Below are 18,585 nucleotides of genomic sequence, written 5' to 3'. Positions count from 1 at the left end.
GGCCATCTCAGATTCAGAGATTTGATTTTTGCAAGATTTCGATTCGATTGGGATCGAAGAGAACACCTTCTTCGTCTTCTGTACAGTGAAGTTGCCAGCCCTGAATTCTCTGGCTACATCTGGGTGCTTCATTGGGAGTGCAACCGTGTCCCTCAGGTGAACAGGGACCCACCTGGCATAGTGTGTGTGGTCTAAGGCATGGAACCATGGGACCAGTTCCGTCAGGGCATCAAGGTACGTCGTGAATGAAGCCTGCCGCAGAGAACGCACGTAGACCAGTACCAACATCTCTAGTTCCAGCACAGTTGCCCAGTACTGAAAGTTGGGAATGTCTTCTCCTCTCTGGTGACACCAGTCTTCGAACTCAGGCAGGTCTTCTGCATCATCAGCATATGTCATACAGTGGCGTTCATACGCACGGTGTTGCAGGATGTGCAGTGCCGCTGCCGTGATTTGATGAGCTCTTCTTGTGCGGGTGATGTGGGCAGCTCGTAGGAAGGAGTCGGCCGTCCCTGGCGTTGCAATCTCAGCTTGCAAAATCTGCAAATCTTGCAAAAATCAAATCTCTGAATCTGAGATGGCCCAATATCCAGATCTTTTCATAATATGATAGTCTACTAGTGTGCCAAATTTGGTGCTTGTATCACAAAATGCACAATTCTTTTGAATATTTGGGCTAAGCCGCCCCACTACTAAGGGGAGTGCCGTACTCCGTTTCCGTAACAATATATATATATATATACATATATATATATATATATATATACATATATATATATATATATATATATATATATACATATATATATATATATATATATATGTATATATATACAGTATATATACATTATACATATATACACATACCTGGGTCGAAGGGGTCAAAGTGGGCCCAAGTTGGACCCCCCCCCCCCCCCCCCCCCCCCCCCCCACCCCCCCGCTCCCCCCCAAAATATGTATTTGCTTTCTTCTCTGAAACTACATACACAATTTCACTGAAACTTCACCACAACCTTCATCACACATTATATACCAAAGTTTGTTCATGGTATTAACCAAAATTCGGCCCTAACGGGTTTATGGGAGCAGTTCCCCCCCCCCCCCCTCCCTCAAAAATTATTTATCTTGTTTGTTTGCTTGGTTAAAGTCATGATTACGATTGTATGATTGTACATGCTGCCCTGTCTTCTAGCAAGCATTGAAATTGGTTTAAAATACCGTGATACTGTTAAAATACCTTTAGTCGGTGTAGTATACTGCTTTATTCCACCAGGTGAGCGCCCAGCAGTGTTGCCCCTATTTTTCTGCCATCAACAACTGCAGTTGTTTTCCTTGGCCGACCTGGCTGTTGTCTATTGCTGCGTACACTAGTGGTTTCTTTCAATTTCAAGATATTCCAAATTGTTGTATTTACTCTGCCCAATTTTTGCGCTCTGGTTCTAATTAAATTATTCTGTTCTTTCAGCTTCCAAATTACTTGCTTTTCGTTCATAGACAGTTCCATGGTAATCTTGTTGGCTTTTGCCCACAGACTCCAAAGACAGACTCCCAAGGCAAAAGCAAAGGCGAAAACTACAACAAGGCTTTCACAGATCTTTTGTGTGAACAATCAATGCAACAAGAAACACCTGTCAGTCATGTGTTCCAATACTTATGCTTACCTAAAATGGGGGAATGAACATAAAAAGTGTTATTGTTCTTCAATGGTAAAACATGAAGACATAGAAATGCCAAGAAATAAAAGTTGACTCTCTCTACTCTTGCCTCATATTCATCATTTGATCTCAAATCCAAATTTCTTGAGTACATAGCAATAATACCAAATTTGACTTCACTGTTCCAATACTTATGGAGGGCACTGTAGATGTTCAATGCAACAGGACGACTTTATTTCATTTGTCAATCTTCGGCAAGAAGGGTCAGAAGTAGGGAGAATGGCACACCACACTACTCTTGGCAAGTCTATTGTTGGACCCTCTTTTGCTGACGAATGACCAAATCTCAATATGTCAGCTCTACCTCGCTTATTATGGCGGTTAACAAACGATTATCAACTTTTAATTGAGCAAAACACAAAAAAAATTAATTGGGGGTGAAGAGACAGGTGAGGAAATACTCACCCTTATATGACCTCCTTGAAACTCGTATGGATAGCGGCAATCAATGACAAGGAGCTTGTCTATATGCTCAACATAAGCACCCTCCAATGCAGACACGAGCTTGGGGAGCAAGGAGAGTAAATAGGATGCATTAGGACTCGGAATAGAGAACGCGACTCGAGATTCGAGAACCCAAGAGGGTGGGGGTACAATTATGTGTGCGGGGGATAAAAAAATGCTTGCAATCAGAGGCGACATTAGGGGCACGCAAACCATGCCATTGCATGGGGCCCCAGACGACCAACCAATCGTGGTTCGCACTTTCGATACGGCTCCCGAGGGTGGGGTCTCACTTTGACATCAAAACACATCATATTGTGAGTGGTGATAAACAACGCAAAGTGAATGCTCCATCTCGAGTAAATAAGGCATTATCACATTATGGATGGATTGAAAAAAAACATTTTCCCCCCATCTTTAACGAGGCAGGACTATTCCAAAATTAGGGGATGAGGTTAGCAGAGAAAGCAGGTGAAGTGTAATAATAACTTCGCTTATTGCATACAAATGCAACAATAATCAACATAAAATTTGTATAATCCTGAATTTAATACCAATCAACATTTTTTAGCAAATCCACAATACAATTTATTGTACAATGACAAAACAACCCCTCATTCGTGAATGGTGGAAAATTGTGGTTTTTCAAATCTAAGCACCTGTCCCAAGGATGAAACTAAACTTCCACAGCGGTGCTGCAAAGCCAAACAGCTCAACAAAAGGCAAAAAGGGTTGAAAATCACGAGAAATTAACTTTGGCCATCACACAAGTGGCAGAACCACAAAAGGGACCGAAGCCAAACACAAGTGCCGGGGTGTGGTCCATTACCAAGCAGCTTGTAGAGCGCTCACCAAGTGGCTTAAGCACTCAAGCAAGCATTCCAACAAAACGGTAGATGATATGGAACGGTAGATGATATGGAACGGCTGACTTGGCTGACGATACCAAACTTTGCCTCAAAAGCTTGTGTCCCGAACCTGTCCCTCTCTGTACCCACCTTTCCCAGTCGAACCCAGCTGCTCCTGGACTCTGTGTCCTTCTCTCCTGACAAGGTGGAGAGGTTTTTGTCAAATCTCGACTCTGATTCTGCAACTGGACCAGAAGGCATCAGTGCATGGGTCCTAAAATCCTGCTCTACCGCTCTTTCACACCCTCTCTGTTCTCTTCACCCTCTCTTTTGCTCAAGGTCATCTGCCATCAGCTTGGAAATCAGCAAACATTACCGCTTTACATAAGAAAGGTGCAAAAACAGATCCTTGCAACTACAGACCAATCAGCCTGCTCCCAATCATCAGCAAGGTCATGGAATCCATCATTGCTTCTGAAAATACCATCTGGTAAACCCTCCCAACCACTTTCTCAACAATCCTCTTGAAGAAGTTCTGTCAATCAAGCTTTTGGGTCTCACCATCAGCCATGATCTTTCCTGGGAAAACCACATTTCCAAAGCCAGTCGCCGACTGGGCATCCTCCATCATGCGAAGTCCTGCCTTGGCAAAGCTGAGCTACTCACCACATAACAAAGCTATTGTCTGCAGCTAAAGCTATTTATTGTCGGATGGAATACTGCTCTCCCCTCTGGGCTGGTGCTCCTGCCTCATACCTAGTTCAGCTTCACGCTGTAGAAACCAGAGGTTTTAGGATCATTGATATCTCGCACAATGAAGCATATTCTGAAGGCCTTTCACTCACTCACCGCAGGCAAGTTGGTGGTCTTTCTGTCTTCTACCGACTCCTCTCCGGCCTTGCTCCCCCAGCTCTCTCTGGGCTCTGTCCCCCAAATATTCCTACAGGTCCCACAAGATCTGCCAGCCACCCTCTGATGGTTAAACTGCCAAAATCAAGACTCTCTGCTCACCTTCACTCTTTCATTCCTCTTTTCTCCCACCCCTGGAACAAACTCCTTCACTCTCTTCAATCCCTCTCCTCCCTCCAGGTCTTTAAAACAGCTGTTTATCACCATCTCATATCTTCCCCCATACAAAACCATGATCTTTTCCACCCACGTTAATACACCCCAAATCCACCTTTTCAAATTCCCTGATTTATTTCCTGAAAATCCTTGTAGTGTCCATCTTGTTTTTCCCTTGTACCCCACCCCAACCCTCATTGTTCCACAGATCTCCTGATATCCCTGTTCCCTACTGTTGTTGTGTTCCCCTCTCTCTCCCCATATTGTCTCCTGCTTCCTTTGTCCTGGGTAAAGGAGATTTAAAGGATGGGATGGTTGGGGTGAGGTTATGGAGATTTAAAGGAGGGGATATATGGGGAGGTGGAGGGGTAAAGGAGGTTTAAAGGAAGGGATGGTGAGGTCGAGGTGGGTAAGGGGGGTTTAAAGGAGGGGATGGTTGGGGGTGAAAGAAGTTTTAAAGGAGGGAATGGTTGGGGGGGGGGGAGGAGGGGTAAAGGAAGCAATGGTCAGGTCGAGGTGGGTAAGGGGGGTTTAGAGGAAGGGATGGTTAGGGGAGGGGGAGGGGGTGGAAGCGGAATTAAGGAGGGGATGGTTGGGGGGGGGGAAAGGAGGTTTAAAGGAGGGAATGGTTGGGGGGGGGGGGTTAAAGGAGGGGATGGTTGGGGAGGGGTAAAGAGGGAATGGTTGGGGGGAGGAGGTTTAATGGAGGAGATGGTTGGGGAGGGGAAAGAAGGGGATGGTTGAGGGGGGTTTTGGTGGAGGTGAAAAGGAGGTTTAAAGGAAGGAATGAGGAGATAAATGAAAGGATGGTGGGAGGGGAAGAAAGTCTCTTCCATGAGCCTTGACTGTATACAAAAACAACAACAACAACAAGCATTTTAAGGCTATTTTCAATGCTGGAACGGGGGTTAGCCAGCCTTGACTGTATGCACCAGAAGAATATAAGTAAAGACAGCATAAAAAAAGAAGGAAACTCCAATATGAAAGAAACATTACTCCAAAAGATGGAATAAGTTATTTAGTAGACTAACACAATGTAGAAACTCACTGTTTCAGGTGTGATGTAACCAAGTCCAGGACGTTCTCCCTTAGCATGTGGAAGGAGAGGTGTCTGGGGGTTTGGTGTGAGGGGAGAAAATAATCACTACACGAGTTATGGGAATGAAGAGACATGAATTATTTCAATGCAAATGGTGTGTACTCGCACAAAACACAAAAATGAATTTTGCGTACAACAGTGCAAGAGGCGCTCTCTCCAGCGTGGCGCGCAAGAGGCGCTCACTCCAGCGCGGCGCGCAAGAGGCGCTCACTCCAGCGCGGCGCGCAAGAGGCGCTCTCTCCAGCGCGGCGCGCAAGAGGCGCTCTCTCCAGCGCGGCGCGCAAGAGGCGCTCTCTCCAGCGCGGCGCGCAAGAGGCGCTCTCTCCAGCGCGGCGCGCAAGAGGCGCTCTCTCCAGCGCGGCGCGCAAGAGGCGCTCTCTCCAGCGCGGCGCGCAAGAGGCGCTCTCTCCAGCGCGGCGCGCAAGAGGCGCTCTCTCCAGCGCGGCGCGCAAGAGGCGCTCTCTCCAGCGCGGCGCGCAAGAGGCGCTCTCTCCAGCGCGGCGCGCAAGAGGCGCTCTCTCCAGCGCGGCACGCAAGAGGCGCTCTCTCCAGCGCGGCACGCGCGTTGCAAGCGGCGTGCGTTCCGGTGTGGTCCAAAGAAGAATAAAGTACAGGAGTTTTAAGAGATATTCCTCTACATTTTTTGAAGAGGAAACCTGATATGGTGATCCCTTCTGACTGCTCCCAAGAATATATTGAAGAATTATTTTATGTGATTAAATAACGGTAATTAACCCCCAAATGATTAATCTCAACCAACACCACCAGCCGTAAACAAACTCACGCAAAAAGCTGATCCAGGTGTGTCCCATCACCAATCAGCTTGCCAAGCCAGTCGCCCCCATGGAACAGAGTGCTTGCTTGAGTGCTTAAGCCACTTGGAGAGTGCTGTCCAAGCTGCTTGGTAATAGAACACACCGACTGAGTGGTATCAACAACTGGAGCGAACCCCGTTGTTATGATCTTCTTTCGTGTATCATCAGATGGCCAGCTCAGTGTCATGCAGCCATGCCCTCGTCTCTGGTCCTACGTCGAAGAGGCCGGCTTCTGAAGGTGGTCTGTATAGGGGGCAGGTGGTAATTATGTGTTCGGCAGTCTGCTCAGGCTCGCCGCACTTGCACGCGGCACTGTCTGCCAGGCCCCACATCTTCAGCGATTATTTGAAGCGGCCGACCCCCGTACGTAGACGGTTCAGCAAGGTCCATTGCAGGCGTGGTAGGTCTTCTCCTACGACGCCACCTCCTGGGTCCCAGATGTAGCGGTGGATGCGGGTGGGCCCGGCCGTTTCCCACACCTGCTTCCAAGATGCCGCCAGCCATGCGCTTCTAGACAGGTCCTCAGGGATAGAACTGAGCATCTCTTGTGCCGCCTTGTTGTAGGGATGGCGGGACTTGAGTCTGCTTGGAGGCGCCACTATCGTTGTGGTGTTGTGCAGGATGTGCCAGTCGTGTTTCTGGGCATTCCTTGCCAGGGCGAGGGTAGCAGCCTCCCGTCTGAGCCCGGCCGGGGCGATTCCCGCTAGGACTGGCAGGTGGAATGCCGGGGTGGGCTTCAGGCAACCAGCTACAATGCGGAGGGCGTTGTTAATGGCAACATCAACCTTTCTCACGTGTGGGCTTCTGCTCCAGGCTGGGGCGCAGTATTCGACTGCAGAGAAGACGAGGGCTTGCGTGGATATTCGTAGGGTCTTGGCGGAGGCTCCCCAGGTCATACCAGCAAGACGTCGGATAAGCGAGGCCCTTGATGTCACCACCTTGGCCTTAACTTCTTCTAGGTGTTGCTTGAAGGACAGTATCCGATCTAGGCGTACACCGAGGTACTTTGGGGCTTGCTGGAACTCCAGGCGTTTGTTGTCAATGAACACGTCCAGTTCCCTTTTTGCTTCTCTGTTGTTAAGATGGTATGCCGCTGACACTGTCTTACCAATGCTGAGCTGCAAACGCCACCTCCGGAGGTAGGCTACCAAGGTGCCAATGTCTTGGTTGATACCGTTTTCCATCGCCTTGCATGTTGGTCGTCGCAGCATGATGGCCAGGTCGTCCGCGTAACCGTACTTTCTGGATGTTGTATCCGGCAGGTCGTAGATGTAGATGTTAAACAGCATCGGCGAGAGAACAGAACCCTGCGGGACACCATTCCTCAGTCTTCTGAGCCTGCTGCGCTGGCCGTCGCTGGTCTGTAGGACGAAGCTGCGGTTTGACAGCATCGCCATGATGAAGTTCACCATATGCCGGTCCGTGATTGTCCTCAGCAACTTCAGGTGGAGTCCACGGTGCCAAACGGTGTCGTATGCAGCTGTCAGGTCCAGGAACACTACGCCAGCTTTCTCATTGTCCTGGAAGCTGTCTTCGATATCTTGTGTGAGTAATGTTACCTGGTCCACTGTTGACCTGCCACGACGGAAACCGGCTTGTTCCCGCGGGAGCTGTGGGTCCACCACTGGGTCGATGTGGCTGTGGATCATCCTCTCCAGAATCTTAAATGGGACGCAGAGCAACGAGATCAGTCTGTAGGACTTGGGATCTTCCGCAGGTTTGTTCGGCTTCGCCAGGGCTATGACGGAAGCACGGCGCCAGGTCTTCGGGAGCTTGGACCTCCAGAGGCATGACGAGAAGAACGAACACAGCCAACCAGATGTTGTTATGCTCTGGTGGATGACGAACTCCGGATGGATGTTGTCACGGCCTGGTGACTTACCCGGCTTGAGTTTGCTCATGGCCGCACTGAGTTCAGCTGCTGTGAAGTCTCCAGAGAGGTTGGCATCGGCGCTGGCAGCCCTGGAGAGAGAAGACACCTCACGCAACGTCAGGCGGGCAAAGTTTTTGTCTGCATCCGGGAAGCGACCGTTCTTCAGGAGCTGGGACGCAATGGCGTCTGCTGTCACCGGGCACCTGAATGGCTTTGTATTTCTGCCTGTCAGCTGGTTGATGGTCTGCCACGCCTTGCGACTAGAGTGGGTAAAATCGATCGACTCAACTATTTCAGTCCATCTGGTCCTACGGGTGGCGTCCAGCTTCTGGAGTAGTGCTGTTGCAGTCGCGTCCACTTCTTCCCTGGAGCTAGCCTGCTGATGGTCATGCAAGAGATGGCTGCACTCCTCGTCCCAACCCGGGATGTAGTTCTTGTTAAAGCCACGCGGGATGTTTTTCTTTGCTGCACCTACGAGAACCTTACAATAGGCTGCGTATGCGGCGTCCACATCAGCAGCTTCTGGGTTCGGGAGCCCAGCTGTTCTTTCCGTCTCTGCAGCAAACGACTGCCAGTTAGCCTTCCGGAAGTTCCATCTCATGACAGGTCTGCCCGCTACCGGCTGCACCAGTGATGGCACTTTGATGATGGACGGTTGGTGGTGTGAGCAGGGGAACCTGTCAATGACGCGTCTCAGGCTTCGGGTCGTTGGTGCGGCACAGGGCGAAGGCCAGGTCCGGATTGGTGTAAGTGTTCCAGCGTGCAGAGAAGAAGCTTGGAGGCTCTTTTGGGTCGAACAGCAGAAGTGCATCGGTGTTGGAGGCCCAGTCGCTCAGCATCATTCCGTCTGGTGTTGTGTAGTTGTAACCCCAGTCTGTGTGTTGACAGTTGAAGTCACCTGCATCGATGGCGGGTGCAGTAACGGACGGGAGTGATGACGCCATCAGCGCTGATGGAGGAGGCTTATATACGTTGACGACCGATGTTTCCTGGATTTTGGTGACCAGCCACTCGATGTTGGAGCCTGGTGGAGATTGGCTAATGGCTGTCCAGCTTAGTTCAGTCCTGACGAAGGTTGCCATTCCGTGGTTTACTGTGGATGGACCCAACGAGAAGGAACCCAGGCAGCTTGAGGTTGTCGTCAGCTGCACAGTGTGTCTCTTGAAGGAGAACGACTGCTGCCTTGTTGAAGTCGGCGAGGTGTCGTATGACTTCGAGCTTGGCGGTGGTGAGGCCCTCGACATTGAGTTGGAGCGCTGACAGGCCTTGGTTTTCGATGGTCGGAATGGCCGCCCGTCCTGAAAAGGACGTTCTATGCCTGTTATGATATCAGGTAAGGAGTAGCACCAGTGACTAGTCATTACCTCCATCTTGGATTACCATAGCCCAGGGAGGCTGTTCGGATCACTGGTTTCAGAAACAAGGTGTTCATGTTCAGTGTTCTGTTTTGCTTTTGCCTGCAATCACAGGAATTCCCACGAGTTGCAAGTGACCAAAACCATCACCTTTCACAAGTATGGAAACTTAATTTTATAATTATTAGCGAAGTTATTAATATTATTATTTTATAACTGTTTAAACGCTAAAGTATTTGCCTGATCAGAGCCGCCGATTCTACTTATGTTTATGTGTTTAGTTTAGTGTGTTTAGTTTAGTGTGTTTAGTTTAGTGTGTGTGTGTGTGTGTGTGTGTGTGTGTGTGTGTGTGTGTGTGTGTGTGTGTATGTGTGTGTGTGTGTGTGTGTGTGTGTGTGTGTGTGTGTGTGTGTGTGTGTGTGTGTGTGTGTGTGTGTGCGCGCAGGTTCCTTGTTGCTTTTTGTTTTTCTCAATGCTTAAAAAAAAGACAATCAAAGCGGCAATTCTTTCTGGACGATGATCAACTTGTAGTTCAACCCACTCCTCTCCCCACCCCCCCCCCTGCCCCCCCCCCCACCACACTCTCATTCCATATTATTGGGGCACTGAGACTCAGTTATTCTCGCAGACCAATCCAACTGGACACTTCTGACTTACTTAAATCAGACTCAGTTTTGTCAGTCATATTATGCATATATACACAAAGAATTAAGTTAAGCACCCCTACACAACGAATTAAGGTAAGCACCCCCTAATATATATTCTTTGTGTATATGTATACATTGGCATATATTCTAAGGTATGTGAGATCAAATAATGATTGGTATGACATTAGCAATTATCCATTGATGAAATTGAGTGATCAAAGTGAAAAAAAGTGATTGGTTGAGTCAGTGATCCGATCACGTGGGTCCTACACACGTTATTGACGCAAAGATCGCTAGAGGTCTTCTCAGAACAATGACTGTACGTTAGAAAACATAAACGTCATCCACACTGTCCGTGATGGACCTATAGCTCCATACTTAAATTGAGGTGAAAATATGCCTAAAATTCCCAAAAAATTTCACCTTAAATTATTCAGAATAAAATATTGAAAACGGCATGATTGTTATGTTTTTATGTGACCATAATATCACTTCTCCAGTAAATATAGCAATATCATGGGTATATTACACTGTTTTGACGACAACAAACTTGTAATGTGCGAGGTTGTAAAAAAACGGGGGGGGTGCTTAACTTAATTCTTTGTGTATACATACACTACATGACCGTATGTGGACACCCGAACATCACACATCTCATTCCAAATTCATGGGCATTAATATGGAGTTCGTTCCCCCCCCCACCCCCCTCCCTTTTTATTTGCTGCTATAACAGCCTCCACTCTTCTGGGAAGGTTTTCAACTAGATGTTAGAACATAGATTTGCTTCCATTCAGCCACAAGAGCTTTGGTGAGGTCGGGCACTGATGTTGGGCGATTCGGCCTGACTCGCAGTCGGCATTACAATTCATCCCAAATGTGTTCGATGGGGTTAAGGTCAGGGCTCTGTGCAGGGCAGTCAAGTTCTTCCACACGGATCTCGACAAACCATTTCTATATGGACCTTGATTTGTGCATGGGGGCATTGTCATGCTGAAACAGGAAAGGGCCTTCCCCAAACTGTGCCACAAAGTTGGAGTTTACATGAAAGCCCACTTGGAGTTTGCAAAAAAGCACCTGAAGGACTCTCAGACTATGAGAAACAAGTTTCTGTGGGCTTTCTTGTCTTTCACTGAGGAGAGGCTTCCGTCTGGCCACTCTACCATAAAGCCCAGATCGGTGGAGGGTTGCAGTGATGGTTGTCCTTCTGGAAGTTTCTCCCATCTCCACACAGGATCTCTGGAGCTCAGCCAGAGTGACCATCGGGTTCTTGGTCACCTCTATTACCAAGGCCCTTCTCCCCGGATTGCTCAGTTTGGCCGGGCAGCCAGCTCTAGGAAGAGCCCTGGTTGTTCCAAACTTCTTCCATTTAAGAATTATGGAGGCCACTGTGCTCTTGGGAACCTTCAATGCAGCAGAATCTTTTTTTGTAGGCTTCCCCAGATCTGTGCCTCGACACAATCCTGTCTCTGAGCCCTGCAGGCAGTTCCTTTGACCTCAAGGCTTGGTTTTTGCTCTGATATGCATCGTCAGCTGTGAGACCTTATATCGACAGGTGTGTGCCTTTCCAAATCATGTCCAATCAATTGAATTTATCTGTCACTGGATGTAGCGTCCGTCAGGAATCGTTCAGGCTCAGTGGTGTTCGCTCTCCGTCAGGCCCACGTACGCTGCTGCCGGCATGCCTTGCGCCCTCATGCCTCGCGCCCTGCGCGATTGCCCGCAAGGTCCTGTGCGTGAACGCCGGGCAAGAGGATTGTCAGCGCTCCAACGTCTCTCCAATGTCTGTCGTCAAACAGGCAGTTTGCGGATCGCAAGGGAAGAGGTCCGAACGGGGAGAAAGGGCAAAAGCAGAAGGGAAGTCCGGGCAGGAAAGAACCAAAGCGAGGACCAAAGGAAGAGCTCAAAATGCCGGCGAGCGAGAGGTTTTACTGGCGGTCTTCTGACGTCAGCTCGCTTTCCCTCCAACCAGTGCGCCACTTACTCTTAGCCTTTCGCGCCTTCTCACGTCACCGGCGCTTCTCCTCCTACCAGTGCTTCGCTTCTTGGTAGTCGTTTTGCGCCTTCTGCACTGATTGGCCGTGGTGTCGTTGGTCGGTGGCCAATCAGTGTGTCGCTCCTTCACCGTCCTTACCCCCAATCATGGGGGAGCTTTCTGCCACTCCCCTGACCAACCACACGTCCTTCCCTACTCTCCAATCGGTGCTCTGGTTATTGCTCACCCTCCCCCCCCCCCCCCCCCCTGTCAATCAAGAGTCCTTCTGTGTGTGGCTTTTGCCTGCCTGGCCGATGTCTGCTTGCCATGGCGCCGTTGTACGCGGCCGCTTCCTGTTGTTTGTTCCGGTCAGTTTTATCGTCTTGTGGCGGAGGGGGAATTTAATTAGTGTTGTGCTAATGGGCCTATCTAATGTCTATAGAATGTATTGCCATAAGGGACACAGATATGATCACAGAGGGAACGACACACAATGGAATCTTATCCTTATTCCCTAATTCTAGTTACCAAGCCCCACCCCCTCATGGCGGGGACACAGATACGCAGCTTACTCTGACATTCAGCTCGACAGAACTCATTACAGGTGAGGTTCCCTATCACGACAGCCAGACACCGACCTATGCAGATCTACCTAAATCTATATATGCCCTACCCACTGACATAACAGTATACGCAGTCGAGGCCAAAAATATTGTCACCCATGCACTTTTTTCAAATAGTGCACCATTTCTTCCAGAAAATTGTTGAAATAAAAAAACATTTTGGTATTCACAAATGTATTTCTTTGATTTGCAGTGGAACAAAACAAAAAAAAGCTGAAAATCTTCGCATATTCCACACAGAAATCCAAAAATGGCCCGGACAATATTATTGGTACCTTTTATAAGTTGTTAGAAATAATTAGATTTCAAGCAGGTGATTCTCCTTTACTTTGGAATTGAACTCACCTATGGTGAGTTACAGGTGCCTGCAATATAAAAATCACTCAACTAGTTTGAATAGAGAAAAGGAGTCATTCTGCTGTTTTGTGTCACTGTTTGTACCGCAATGAGCATGGAGAAAAGAAGGAAACCCAGAGAATTGTCTGAGGTCAGACACAAGATTATGGCAAAGCATGGACAATCTCAAGGCTACAAAGTCCATCTCCAGAGACCTTGATGTTCCTGTGTCCATCGTACGCAATGTCATCAGGACGTTTAAGGCCCATGGCACTGTAGCCAACCTTCGGGACGTGGCCGCAAGAGAAATCTTGATCGAAGATTGCAGCGAAGGATTGTTTGATTGGTGGACAAAGCACCTCAATCAACTGCCAAACAGATTCAAGGTGACCTTCAGACACAAGGTACGACAGTTTCAACTCGCAACGTCCGTCGCCTACTCGATGAAAGGGGGTTCTATGGTATGAGACCCAGGAGGACCCCATTGCTGAGAGAAAGACATAAGAAAGCCCAACTGAAGTTTTCCAAAACACACAAGAACAAGCCAAAATCCTTCTGGGAGAACAACCTGTGGACAGATGAGACCAAATTAGAGCTTTTTTGTAAAGCACATCATCTCTATGTTTACAGGAAACAAAATGAAGCCTTCAAAGAAAATAACACCTTCCCAAGCATGAAGGAGGTTCAGTGATGTTTTGGGGTTGCTGTGCTGTCTCTTGCACTGGGTGCCTTGAATGTGTGCATGGCATCATGAAATCAGGAGATTACCAAGGCATTTTGGGAGCACAATGTTCAACCCAGTGTCAGAAAGCTGGGTCTCCATTGAAGGTCATGGGTCTGCCAGCAGGACAATGACCCCAAACACACTTCAAAAAGCACCCATAAATGGTTCAAGACAAAATTCTGGACTGTTCTGAAGGGGCCAGCAATGATTCCAGATCTAAATCCTATTGAACACATGTGGGGAGATCTGAAAACAGCAGTTGGGAGAAGGCACCCTTCAAATCTGGGAGTACTGGAGCAGTTTGCACAAGAAGAGTGGGACAACCTGCCAGTAGAGAGGTGTGGGAAGCTCATTCATGGCTATGGGAAGTGATTGACTGCAGTTATTTTGTCCAAAGGTTGTGCTACCAAATTAAGTCTCGGGTGTAATTAATTTTGTCAAGGCCATTTCTTTTTATTTCCTGATTTAAAAGGACTAGGGCATGCCCGTACTATATCTATATCTAAAATTATATCCCCCCCCTCTATTTACATGAAATGGTTTGGTCCAAAGCGAACGGCTTGCGAGTGGTGACAATCCCCCCCCTCTATTTACATGCAATGGTTTGGTCCAAAGCGAACGGCTTCCGGAGTTTGGTAAAGAAATCGCCATCGCGTGCACAAACGCGCAGGAAAGCGAATGAATCGCAAATTCGTTTTTATTAGTTGTAAAACATAGTTTAACGCCAACATAGTTTGCAAACGTGAAATAAATGAATACGCTCTCAAATGTGCCATCCGAGGCAGAGTGTGCCCGCCACGTTCGGCACACGCGATCGTTCGCTGCTCTCTGATTGGTTGAATCGTTTTTTGGACATAGCTCGGTAAGTAATTGTCCGATTAATATGAAACCTTGAAAAGGCACATCCTCGGGTCCCCAGCAATATACCTGGCAAGTTAAAAGTATATCGGACCCGTGGTTGTCGAGAAACAGCGGTCACAGACAAACGTACAAACGTACAGACAGAGATTACTGGAATTATAGATAGATGTATTAAGTTCTGAATCAAAAACAAAGATTCTGTAATACTAACAGTGAAATTAAGAATTGTGGAGACCAAATACTTTTGTCAATTATTTCAACTTCTCTTTGGAGAAAATTGTGAGTTATTTGAAAAAAGTGCAAGGTGGCAATATTTTTGGCCATGACTGTGTGTGTATATATGACACACACACACACACACACACACACACACACACACACACACACACACACACACACACACACACACACACACACACACACACACACACACACACACACACACACACACACACACACACACACACACACACACACACACACACACGCACAAAAGAATGAATGATCGTTTCAAGGCCATTTTTCCCAACTAGGGCAGGGGTTAGCCTTTCGGGCCCCATGACAATCATAGTTCCCCGGTTGAGGCAATGTTTTTATGGCCGGATGCCCTTCCTGACGCCAACCCTTGGTCACGCTCTTTCGATGCGCAGGGATACGATGTACCTATTCTAAATCGGGGTACACACCGGGATCATTCATCCCAGCAAGCTGGTACTCAATTTGCCGACCTCGGAAGGATGACAGGTTGAGTCAGCCCTCTTGGCGTTAATTCAGCGATCGACCGGGATTCGAACTCAGGATCCGAGGATCCCAAGCCTGCACCACTAAGCCAACACCAGGCTACACACACTAAAGAGGTAAATACAATAGAAACGCACCAGTGACGAATCGAACAAATCTTTTGCAGACTCTTCTGCTGTGTCGCTGATGCTCGCCTCACTGTTTTCCTTGCCATTCCATATTCCTTGCTCCCATTGTGGCAGCGTCATGGTCGAAGGTCGTGCTTCGGCCATGCTGCAGTTATAGTGATTGGGACAAGATTCGAGAGGCACCTGCTCATTACGCTCGTGTCGGTGTTGTTCGAGCATGTCCAAGGAGGGTGTGGTGGGCGCAGAAGGTGAACGAAAGAAACTCCCAGAACGAAATTGAAGGTGCTTCTGCGAGGATGTTTCCGACAACTGCAAAGCCAAATGCAGAGATTACAGAAAGTCTATCAAGATGAAGGTCAAATTTTCACAACTGTTTATACGAGTCTTCAAGGTGAACATTTACATTTCAACAACTAGAAACACCTGGTCGGCCAGGGGGAGAGGAGGAGGCAGTGGGAGGGGAGGCATGTGTATGTCCGCCATTATCATGTGGATGGCGGTGCGTTAATACTCTCCTTCTTTAATGCCACAAATTATTCCCACTTTGTCGGGTTGGCCAGGCCTCACGCTTGACTGAGGTTAAAGCAGGAATTTGTTCAGGGTGCCGGCGATAGCTCGCATCCTCTTTGCGAAAGACACAAATGTTTAACATCCACCAACTTATGACGGCAGAAGGGAGGCCGAGTTTAATGTGCATCCGAAGGACGGCACTTACCCTGATGAATCACCCTGCCTGTGAAACACGGGGATGACAGTTTATAGCTGGGTTGGGATTTGAACTAAGACTAGACAGCTTAGAGGCGAGTACGTTACGAATTGGGTTATGCATCGAATAAAGGTCACAATTAGGCTTTGAGGGTGTCAGGATGCAATATGGCACATCACATTTGAAGCCAAGGCCAAGATAAATGACATATGAGGCCCCAAGATATACAATACAGTACCTCCAGAAAGTATTCACACCCCTTGACTTTTTGTACACCGCTCCTTTCCTATTCCATCCACAGGAGCTGCATGACGTCATCGCCAGGCACTGAAGGGGGGCCAGGCGATCACGCATACTGAAAGGGAGTACTTGGTTTTCACTCCAGTTGTTTGTTGCTTACAAAATCGAAGATTTTTCAAGTGTATTGGTGGTTGCGTTTGTTATTCTGTCTGTCTGTTTGTCTGTGTCTGTCTGTCACTGGCCTACAGGTCACAATTCTAAACCAATCGTCACAAAACTTCACCAAGTTGTAGAGGTCACAATTAAGAAGCCTAATGATTTTGAGGTCAAAGGTCAAAGGTCATCTGGAGGTCAAATTTATAAAATCGGCATTTTAAATCAGATTGCCTTGAATAATTGAACAGCATTTGTATATTGAATCACTAAATTGGAAAAACCAAGTATTTTTGAGGTCAAAGGTAAACTCAAGGTCAAACTTCTAAAATCATCAATTTTCATCTGAGAAACCATCAATTTTCATCTGATTGAATTGAAAATTGAACAGCATTTGCACATTGAGTCACTAAATAGGGAAACGAACTATTTTTGAGATCAAAAGGTCAAAGGTCAACTCAAGCTCAAACTTCCAAAATCAATGTTCATCTGAAAAACCGTCAATTTCATCCGATTGACTTGAGAATTTAACAGCATTTGCATAGTGCCTCATTGAATTGGAAACAAACTATTTTTGGCCAAAAGGTCAAAGGTCAACTCGAGGTCAAACTTCCAAAATCTATTTTCATCTGAAAAATCAATTTTCATCCGACTTGAAAAATTGAACAGCATTTGCATAGTGCCTCACTGAATTGGGAAACCAACTATTTGAGGTCAAAAGGTCAAAGGTCAACTCAAGGTCAAACTTCCAAAATCAATTATCTGAAAAACAATCAATTTTCATCTGATTGACTTGGAAATTGAACAGCATTTGCACATTGTCACTAAATTTGGGAACCAACCATTTGAGGTCAAAAGGTCAAAGGTCAACTCAAGGTCAAACTTCCAAAATCCATTTTCATCTGAAAAAGGTCAATTTTTATCCGATCGACTTGAAAATCGAACAACATTTGCATAGTGCCTCATTTAATTGGGAAATCTGGATGGTGGAACGGAACTCATTTTCTAGCCACTTCTGCAGCTTCAGGTGACGGCCTATTAAAGGCAATTTGGGCCATAAATATTCTGGCCATTGGGCGCTTCATTAAAAATTAGCCTGCAGGCAGACGCATCGGATGCCGACAGAGGCTATGCACACGGACAGATGCGCTGCACGCGGTAAGATGCTCTACACGCAATATCCTCTCCGATCTCTTTGGGACCAAACAGGGCTGCTAATGTTTCTACTGGAAGAGCGATTGGGGTCATGTTTCAGTTGTTTCTACAAATCTCAGAAGAAAGTCAAACATTCAGAAAACAAGGAAATGTCTGCTGCCACTATGTTTGAGCATCAGAGCGAAGCAAGTGTACGGCTTGCTTGCAGTCCTCCATTTATACCAGAGTTTAGTCATTTTCCTGCAATGCATCACAATTAATTCAACTGAGCTGGCTGAATTGACAAAATGGGACCGAGAAAAACACCAATCAGTGGTTGTTGAGAGACAACCGAAGACTCCTTCATTTTATCAGCAAATAATACACTCAGGCTGGAAGAAGAGTGACAAGCGTACACATCTCACCTTCTTATCCTCATTGTGGCAAACAAAAGGAGCCGAAATCAACGTAGCCACGCTGCTCGGTACAGCATGGCTCTCTTCCTGTAGGATATTAGCAGAAAGAAACGAGGTCAAAAGTGAAGCCAATCATAAAAAACCCAAACAGATGGTTTGCAAAAAAACAACTTGTCACAAATGAAAATTCCTTCATCCTAAAATAGTGAGTACAATCTTCTGGATTCCAATCTCATGGGGATCTCCCTCCAGGTTGTTGCCTCAAACCTTTCCTCCATCAAATGTCCCTCACTCACTCATCTCCCTCATTGTTTGGTTGTAAATGGTTTGCTTGTACTGGTGGTGTTCCGGTCCACATCAAAAGCTCCATTTCTCATAGTCCATTCCTGACCGTCACCCAAAATACCCAAAATCTCCGTGGAATATATCTGGATGTGTCCCTCTCCATAGCAATGTCTTGTCAATGTACATGATCTACCGCCTTCCCATCTGTGATGACTCCGAGTATGAGGCTGAGGCTCTCAGCGAGCTTCGAGTCTGTTTTAGTATCCCATTACAATTGTCTTTTCCAAAATGAGACCGCTTTCAACCGTCTCTAGCAGGCTTGGAATCCGTGTTCACACCACTCTTCCTCATAATGCAACAAAGGTCTTTGGTGACATTTCTGGTCTCGCCAAATGTGTTACATTC

At 47.2% G+C, this 18,585-nt stretch overlaps 1 protein-coding gene across 1 annotated transcript in view; it reads right to left on the bottom strand.

Annotated features, from left to right (window-relative positions):
• The window catches only part of LOC137423828 (M-phase inducer phosphatase 2-like), an 82,344-nt gene that overhangs the window by 26,296 nt on the left and 37,463 nt on the right, over positions 1–18,585 (bottom strand). The window contains exons 9-12 of the mRNA XM_068111361.2: positions 17,905–17,982; positions 15,256–15,555; positions 5,121–5,183; positions 2,121–2,219 (exon numbers count right to left, since the gene is read on the bottom strand). Coding sequence (XP_067967462.2) covers positions 2,121–2,219; positions 5,121–5,183; positions 15,256–15,555; positions 17,905–17,982 — 540 coding nt within the window. The remainder of the gene's footprint in view (positions 1–2,120; positions 2,220–5,120; positions 5,184–15,255; positions 15,556–17,904; positions 17,983–18,585) is intronic.

Source organism: Myxine glutinosa, chromosome 3 (assembly GCF_964187855.1).
Source record: "Myxine glutinosa chromosome 3, kmMyxGlut1.1, whole genome shotgun sequence".
In the NCBI taxonomy this organism is placed as follows: Eukaryota; Metazoa; Chordata; class Myxini; order Myxiniformes; family Myxinidae; genus Myxine; species Myxine glutinosa.
This window is presented reverse-complemented; position numbering and strand designations above follow the sequence as displayed.